General features: G+C 37.5%; 1 protein-coding gene across 3 annotated transcripts; it reads left to right on the top strand.

The window, feature by feature from the left end:
- The first annotated feature begins 439 nt into the window (after window positions 1-439).
- Window positions 440-8862, top strand: LOC108984998 (disease resistance protein RPV1-like). Of its 3 annotated transcripts, XM_018957119.2 has the most exons (6): window positions 440-1113; window positions 1394-1501; window positions 4133-5234; window positions 5682-6098; window positions 6247-7863; window positions 8045-8862. In XM_018957119.2, the coding sequence occupies exons 1-6, from the start codon at window positions 512-514 to the stop codon at window positions 8669-8671; spliced, it is 4473 nt and encodes a 1490-aa protein (XP_018812664.1). In that variant the 5' UTR covers window positions 440-511; the 3' UTR covers window positions 8672-8862. The 3 variants fall into 3 exon arrangements, with proteins under 3 accessions (XP_018812664.1, XP_018812666.1, XP_018812665.1); XM_018957121.2 differs by lacking the exon at window positions 1394-1501 and having other exon boundaries at window positions 441-1113; XM_018957120.2 differs by lacking the exon at window positions 1394-1501 and having other exon boundaries at window positions 441-1116.
- The last annotated feature ends 283 nt before the right edge of the window (window positions 8863-9145 follow it).

Raw genomic sequence — 9145 nt, 5'->3', positions numbered from 1 at the left:
TATGAGATAAAAAAAGAAATGATTTAGTTAAAAATCTTTATTCATATGCTGCTTGTGATAACATAATGATTTATTTTATACGATAATTCTATCTAAAATTGATCATATTTTACTATCTATTATACATCTTATAATATTTAATAATAGACAATTAGATATACGTGCAACGCACGTTGCCCTTAGCTAGTAAGAGATAAAATGTGTAGGCAAAGTCTTTAACATGTAATAAGCGGAAGGGGCAGCCCATTTCAAAAAGTGAAAAAGTTGGTCTTCAGCCATCGAGATCAGACAGCTTTAATCATGAAGGCCACCGAAAGCAGCCACAGATTTTTTATTTTTTTTAAGAAGTATTTATAAATAATATTATGAATAAAAATATTTAAAGATATAAAAAAATATGAAAAAGAAAATTTTACTCTTTTCGGCCACCTTTGTAGAATTCATTGGACTAGCAGCGTCCAAAACACAGATACACGTCGACAAAGATATAATGGAAACACTATGAGGTGTGATGTGCATGCACAGTGCAGTGGCTATCCAAACCACGCAAAGGAAACGTGGGTACTGCAGAGAACACATCCTCTTGATTATTCTCATCTCCATCTCAGAAAGTCTGACGAATAGTGCAAAAGAAATGGACGTCAACGCCGTTTCCGTACCATCAGCTGCAGACTTCAGGCACCGGTGGGACGTGTTCCTGAGCTTCAGAGGCGAAGACACCCGCCACGAGTTCACTCACGACCTCTACAAGTCTCTCGAGGAACAGGGCGTTCGAGTCTTCTTCGACGATGAGGGTTTGCGTGGGGGGGACGAGATCCAGCCAGGTCTGTTCGAGGCCATCGAGGACTCGGCCGCTTCCATCGCCATCATATCCCCGAACTACGCGTCTTCGCATTGGTGCCTGGAGGAACTTTCCAAGATATGCGAGTACGGGAGGCTCCTTCTCCCCGTCTTCTACCGAGTCAACCCGTCGGACGTTCGGCGACAGAGGGGACCTTTCGAAGAACACTTTAGAAACCATGAAAATACGCATAAGTATAAGGACAAGGTTATGTGCTGGAGGGAAGCTATGGGAAAGGCTGGTGGAATATCTGGTTGGCCTTTCGATAAGAGGTGGTATATATATAACTATCCTCTTTGCCCTATTTCCTTCAAATAGTGGTACAATGACTCTTGCAAAATCCCTAGTCTAATTATCAAGATTCACTTAACAGAAAAATAATGCACGTGCCGAAACCCTTCTAATCATCCTTTTTCGAGTTCTTAATTGTGTTTCATGTTGTTGCGAGTCTATACGAGGATCCTCATGTGACTCCTTAGTTTTTCGTTGCAATGTCTGATTGAATCGGAGACGAGCGTTACAGCCTTAGGGCTGAATTAATGTCTTTTTTAGGTTAAGATTATACTTCACTTGGGGATCGAAGATGAAGATAAGGGTTTTCCTTCAACCTTTAAAAGTCTTTTCTTCAAGAGGGCTTTTCCCTTCGGTCTTCAATTTAAGGTAATCTGTGTCTCCTCGGACTGTTTGTTTTATGTGTACTAACATTTAGGGTCTCTATTAATGCTTATGCTTCGTGCCGTTGTTACGAATTTATACAAAGATCTTTTGATTCTTTTTGGTTTCAGACCGTTGATGGAATTGGAGACGTGGGTTAGGGCCGAATTGGGTCTTTTGGGTTAAGCTTAATTATTATACTTTACTTGGGAAGAAGAATAGCATGTGGCAACTGCTCCAAAATAAGTAGTATTAAATGCCAGTTTTTGGGCAGCATCTTTTACGGCTCTTGAAAGGGGAGATTTTGTCAACTTCCACGAGTGGGGGATTTATTTTCTTATAAAAAATTGTGGTAGAAACTTCTATTTGTTTACCCGAGCAATGCTAGGTACACTCCCATTTGGAGCCTGCAATGCAAGTCTAGGCTATTTTGACTTTAAATTTTTTTAAAATTATAAAATTATTCCTCCTAAAATGATGTTTTCTCTTATTTAATAATGTGCTTGCACATGCAGTTCCGGATTGCAAATAGAATTTCTCTTGTTTACCCTCACTACCCTTTTCAATGTTTCATTAAATGTGCATTAAGCTTTTAATATCCTTTTATCCTCAACTGTTGATTTCCACAAGGGTGGAAACTTTTTAAATCTGCTTGAAATTTCCATGCATCTAGTTTCCAGGCCTCTTCTATCTTGTTCACTCACAAATTGAGATAACTTTTCACCCTAAACTATAAACAGTCTCATTTTGCACCCTAAGCTATATATATAATATATATATATATATATTAATTAACATTTTACACCAATATTTGAAATCTGCCTATTAAATATCCTTTGAAAAAACTGTGGAAGAATGTTACTGTTGAAAAAAGTTTAGTTTATGACATTGGCTGGAACTTGAGAGTGTAGGTCGCATTTCAGCTATTTGATTTAATGGAGAAGAAAGTATGAAAATAATTTTTTTCCTTAATGGATTGATGATGCTCACATATTTTTGACCAAGGGCTCGTTTGGACGCTTGGATTATTTCAGAATTTTGTGAATAGTAGTGAAATGGTATGTGAATATTAGTGAAATGGTTTGAGTTAAGATGTTTTATTAGCTTCTGAAAAATGAGAGAATAAGTTGAAAAAAATATTATAAAGTTAAAATATTTTTTTAATATTATTTTATTTACTTTTTGAAGAGAGAATGTTATAGTTTTATTATTTTTTTTTCGGGATTTCAAACTTTTGTGGGGCATTTTTAAGCTAAAAACCCCTCCCCTGGCAGGGATTGACCTCTGTTTATAACGCCGAGGACAAGAACATTTTGACAATTTGCATCCTATCTCACTGAATATTGGACATGATGCACCAATATTCCGGTGTCTCTCGTACAATCAATATGACCAATGAGTCTCTAGAAAAAGTTTTATTATCTGTATAATTCTTAAAGCATATTCTTTGTATTCTATTTAGCACTTCATCAATTCATATAATTTTTCATTTTATTTGATCGATCAATCCCAACCCTTCATATTCTAAAAAGATCTTTTATTATATTGTCCTTATCATCACAATAAACCTACTCAATTTTTTGATATTAAAATTAAAAAAAAAAGACTTGAAGCCGAAAAATTTCCTACCATTTATGAATAATCTATTCAATAGAGGAAAAACTCTTAAAGTGGTTATTGATTTCCCATTAGTTGACTCTTGGTTATTTATTCATTTGGCTTCCTCAAGTATTATGCAACTTTTTGTATTCTTACTGATTAATTTTGATGTTTGTTTGAAAAATAAAAATATTCATTCCTAAAGATTATAATAATATTTTTCCATTTTAGACTCTTTTGTGATAAAAATTTTAGACAAATAATGCATGACAGTCATGTAATTATACTGTCATGCATTATTTGTGCACATCTTGTGAGTCAAAGACTAGTTGTTTCTTTTTTTATTGGCACTGGGTGTTTGAAACAGTGTCCCGACTTATACCGGGTGCACAGGCCTTCGGTAAGAAGTTTCCCGTAAGTGCACCATTGGTAATTCAAGGGGAAAATCCTCCAGTTCGATGACCTCTAGAGATTGTTTGCACCCAAGGGGATTTAAACCTTAGACCTAGGAGGAGCATACCCCAAGCCCAAGACCTTTACAACTTGAGCCAACCCTTAGGGATATTAGTCAACGACTAGTTGTTATAGACACCGATGCTTTTACATTATCATTTGGTCAATCCATAAGTTGATGCATTCGCCCACAGGCCTCATTTAAGGTGTCACAGTAATGCTCTAGAGAAACAGTTTTCCAATTCATATATTATAGAAAAGATATTTAGAAGCCTTCTTTATAATACACCCAGTATGCTGATGTGGAAACTTTTCATATCAACAATGCTAAAAAATGATTGGTATTTTAGTTTTTTTTAAAGTTATGATAGGTCCCACTTTAAATGATGTGCTAACACATCGGCTTTTGTGTAGCAAAACTCCACAAATTATTTTCACCTATTATGTGCATATGTGCATATGGAATGACTTCATATCACTGCAAGCCTTAAGAGTTCAAGAGTTCAAAGAATGTGTATTATAGTAATAGGAATGATTATTGAAGTCTTATAATTGAAATTCTTGTTGCTCAATTTCTATTCTTAGTGAAAGCGATGCTGATGCGAAAGAGCGGTTGATTGAATCTTTAGTCAAAAGGGTGTTGACTGAACTTGCCAATACTCCAGTGGGTCTGGCTACATATACAGTTGGACTTGGCTCTCGTCTTGAAAAACTTATGAGTGTGTTGGATGTTAAATCCAATGGCCTTCGAGTTCTTGGATTATATGGGATGGGTGGGGTTGGTAAGACAACCCTTGCTAAGGCTCTTTGTAATAAAATTGTTGGTCGTTTTGACTGCCTTAGTTTCATTTCAAAAGTAAGAGAGAATTCTGCAAAAGATGCAGATTTGGTATCCCTTCAGAACAAACTTATCCATGACCTTTCCTCGGGTAAGTGTCCTGTTTATTCTGTCGCTGCAATCAAAGAGGTACTTCAGGAGAAGCGAGTTCTTGTTGTTTTGGATGATGTTGGCAATGTAAGTCAGCTTGAAGCACTCATTGGAAGAAGAGAATGGTTTTCTGAAGGAAGTAGAATCATAATTACCACAAGAGACACAGAAGTTCTACCCGAGCATCTTGTAACTGCATTTTATGAGGTCAGAGAGTTGGATTCCTCTGACGCACTAAAACTTTTTAGCTACCATGCACTGAGAAGAGAGAAACCCATTGTTAGATTTTTTAGTCTGTCCGAGGAAATGGTGTCACTTACCGGAGGTCTGCCATTGGCTCTGGAAGTATTTGGTTCTTATTTGGTGGATAAGAGGAGAAAAGAGGAATGGGAAGATGCTCTGCAAAAGTTGAAACGGATTCGTCCACGCCATCTGCAGGATGTGTTGAAGATCAGTTTTGATGGGTTAGATGCAGAAGAGAAGCGTATATTCCTTGACATTTCATGTTTACTCATAAAGATGGAAATGAAGAGAGAGGATGCAATTGATGTATTGAAAGGTTGCGGTTTTAGGGCTGAGATAGCAGTCAGAGTCCTCATAACAAGGTCGCTCATCAAGATTACAGAGGACAACACTTTGTGGATGCATGATCAAGTTAGAGAAATGGGAAGACAGATTGTTCTAGATGATAACCCTCCCAATATTCCAAGTAGACTGTGGGATCGTGATGAAATCATGACCGTCTTGAAGGGTGGGAAGGTAGGGCCTCTTCTTAATGATTTTTTTTCAATTCCTCTGTTATTGGATATAACATTTTAGCTGAATGTTTGAAGTGGAAGATATAGATCTAACTAAATACTCGCATGTGCCAGAAGAGGTGTGTGCTTCCATGTCTCCGTGATTGAAAAAGGAGTGCTGTAATTTTGTGCTTTGCGTGCTGTTATTTTTTCCTCCGTTAGTGTTGCTGCATGCACTCTTCGTTTAGTGTATTTGAGTATGATTTGTAGTTGGTGAAGATTGATGGTAGAATGATGAACTTTGGGAGATAGAAGTTTTGCACCTTACTTTTGCAGGAAACATTAGAAATCCATGGGAAGTTTTGCAAGTATCGTAAAGAAGTTTGTACAGAGTTATTTGATGTTTTCAGTTTTCTGTCTTTCAGTTGAGTCCATTCCATTGTTTAAAGAAGTTTCCTTTTGATAACAGGGAACAGGATCAAGGATAGAAGGGATCGTGCTAGACTTTAAAATGAGGCCCTTTGTAAAGGATCCAAGCGGTGTCAGAATTTCTTGGGAAAATTTTAAAAGGTCGCCCAATTTTACCTCTGCGTTGACATACTTGGAAGAAAGGCATAAGAAGTGTCTTGAAACTAAAGCAGAGAGAGCGAGGGAGGTAATACTATACACCAAGTCTTTTGAATCTATGTCTAATCTAAGACTTCTGCAAATCAATTATACAAGATTGGTAGGAAGGTATGAGCATATTCCTGCACAACTGAAGTGGCTACAATGGAAAGGATGTCCTCTTAAAAGTCTTCCTTCCGATTTTTGTCCTCGGGAACTTGCTGTCCTTGACCTCTCAGAAAGTAAAATTAAACAAGTGTGGCGCAGGTACACTAACCAGGTATGCTTCACTTGTCTGCTGCACAAATTTGGTTTTCAAGCAAGACTTGGATGTTCATGACCTAGGTTAATATGTTTAGGGTGTTTTGTGCTTGCATTTTTTGTCATAATTCTTTGTGATTGTCACTTTTATACTTCTTGTTGGCTAGGTGGCTGAGAAATTGATGGTTATGAATCTCCGTGGCTGCCATAATCTTGTTGCTACTCCAGATTTCTCTGGACATAAAAAATTGGAAAAGCTTGATCTTGAGCATTGTCACAGCCTAATTAAGATTCATGAATCAATTGGAAACGTGAGTACATTACTTCATTTGAACCTGAGCAGTTGTGGGAACCTTGTTGAATTTCCTGCTGAAGTCTCTGGCCTAAAAAATCTAGAGAACCTTATCCTCTCCGGCTGCTCAAAATTGAAAAAGTTACCAATGGACATAGGTGACATGAGATCTCTGAAAGAACTTCAGGTTGATAACACTGCTATAGAAGAGCTACCTGAATCAATTTTCCACCTTACAAAGCTCGAAAAGCTTAAACTAAACGGTTGCCGGCTCTTAACGAAACTTCCCAACTGCATTGGAAAGCTGTCTTCCCTGAAGGAACTCTCTCTTAATAATACTGCTGTAGAAGAAATACCTGATTCTGTTGGATCTTTGCTAAACCTTGAGATACTAAGTCTAATTTGGTGTGAATCACTCACTTCAATTCCAGATTCTGTTGGCAATCTTATATCATTGGCAAAATTTCTAATACATGGTAGTGCAATCAAAGAACTGCCTGCTTCTATTGGTTCCTTGCAATATTTGAAGGACTTGTCAGCTGGAAACTGTCTGTCTTTGAGCAAGTTGCCTGATTCAATTGAAGGATTAGCTTCTGTTGTTGAGCTTCGGTTAGACCAGACACCAATTACAAATCTGCCGGATCAGGTAGGTGCCCTGAAAATGCTGAGGAAGCTTGAGATGAGGAATTGTAAAGATCTTAAAACTTTACCAGAATCAATTGGAAGCATGTTCGCTCTTACTTCTCTGAACATGTCTAATTCCAATATTTCTGAATTGCCGGAATCAATTGGGATGCTGGAAAATCTTGTAATATTCAGGTTGAATAAATGTACACAGCTCCGTAAACTTCCTGATTCAATAGGAAATTTGAAGTCTTTGCACCACTTGCTGATGGAAGAAACTGCAGTCACGGAGTTGCCTAAAAGCTTTGGGATGCTTTCAAGCTTAATGATATTAAAAATGGCTAAGAAGCCTCATTTCCCATCTGCTGGAAACAGGATACCTGAAGAGGATTTGGTTGCAGCTGAACAAGAGAAACATAATCCTTTCAGACTTCCATCTTCTTTCTCAAATTTATGCAACCTTGAAGAATTGGATGCTCGTGCTTGGAATCTATGTGGCAAGATTCCCGATGATTTTGATAGGCTGTCGTCGTTGGAGATTTTGAATCTAAGTCATAACAACTTTTTCAGCCTTCCGTCCAGCTTGAGGTGTTTTCCGTTTCTGAAAAAGCTTTTATTAACCTACTGCGAGCAGCTGAAATCTCTTCCTCCACTTCCCTCAAGTTTGGTGGAGGTGAATGTTGCGAACTGTACTGCATTGGAAAGGGTGTCTGATATCTCAAATTTGGAAAGCTTGCGCGAGCTGAACCTCACAAACTGTGAGAAGGTGGAGGATATTCCAGGCCTCGAATGCTTGAAGTCGTTGACAAGGTTGTTTATGAGTGGTTGCAAAGCATGCTCATCTGTTGTAAAGAGAAGGCTTTCTAAGGTTTTCTGTCTCCCTGCTGTCTATGTTTAAGCGCATGAACAATCCTGAATTAAGAAGTTTCTCTTTTTACATTATTCTTCATACTAGGAACTATCGTGGATCATAAGCTTACTGTTTTTTTATTTATTTTATTTGTTATTATTATTATTATTATTATTTATTTATTTATTTATTTTTTCAGGTTTCTTTGAGGAATTTAGTGGCTCTTAGTATGCCTGGAAACAAGATTCCAGCTTGGTTTTCTCAAGAGGTTAGATTCTCAGAACGCAAAAATCATGATATCAAAGGTGTGATAATAGGCGTTATCGTCTCCCTCAACCCTCAAATACCTGATGACTTAAGAGATCAACTTCCTGCACTACCAATTATACGAGCAAATATTGTCAAACTGAATAAACTTTTGTTCAGTACAATGCCGGAGCTGAAGGGAGTTCCAAAGACGAATGAAGATCACATTTACTTGTTTCGATATCCAGATTGTCATCCGTTAGTTTCAAAGTTGAGAGATGGTTATGACATAAACGTGAGAGAGCAAGACCCAGCGTACATCAAGGGAATTGAGGTGAAAAAGTGTGGGCTTTATTTGATCTTCGAAGGTGATGATGATTTCGAGGGAGACGAAGAATTGTTGGACAAGAGCCAGTTATCCATTTCTGAAAAACTAGCAAAGTTTTTCAGCTCTCCTGTCGATGAAGATCACACCTCTGAATCTGGTATTGAAGTGGAGAGCCAGATCATCATGCAAGACAGAGAGGAAGAAGTGTGGGGAGACTTTTTGAGGCTTGTTCGGGGTTGCTTTTGTTTTTAGAAAAGAAGGTACCTGCAATGCAACTACACCTAAAAGGATAGCAACATACTTTGTATGCCCTCGTATCTTAATTCATTTTTGTTGCCTCTGTCATTGTCGTTACACTCCTTATTTTCGCATGTCCTGCAATGTACGCATATAGACATATATCTATGTAGAGTGGTGCTACTCTGCTGCCTTTTATGTGCCTACCCTCTGTGCCGCCTAGTGCGAGTTGTACTTTTCTTTTTATTTTTATTTTTCAAATATTTTTAAAAAATAAAAAAATATAAATACACTAATAGTCACTTTCTTCACAAAAATTGAGGAGGTATAGTAACATTATTTTGTGTTGTGCGCGAATGTCGATTCGATCTGAATCGGTTAGGAATCAAATTGATTTTAGTGAACTTTTGAATCATTCACTGAATTGCTTCAATTGACCGATTTAGGCCGATTCAGATTGATTCTTGTTGATTTGAGTTGATTCCAACT

Source organism: Juglans regia, chromosome 13, assembly GCF_001411555.2.
Source record: "Juglans regia cultivar Chandler chromosome 13, Walnut 2.0, whole genome shotgun sequence".
Lineage (NCBI taxonomy): Eukaryota > Viridiplantae > Streptophyta > Magnoliopsida > Fagales > Juglandaceae > Juglans > Juglans regia.
Note: the sequence above shows the minus strand (reverse complement) of the source record. Positions and strands in the feature narration are given on the sequence as shown.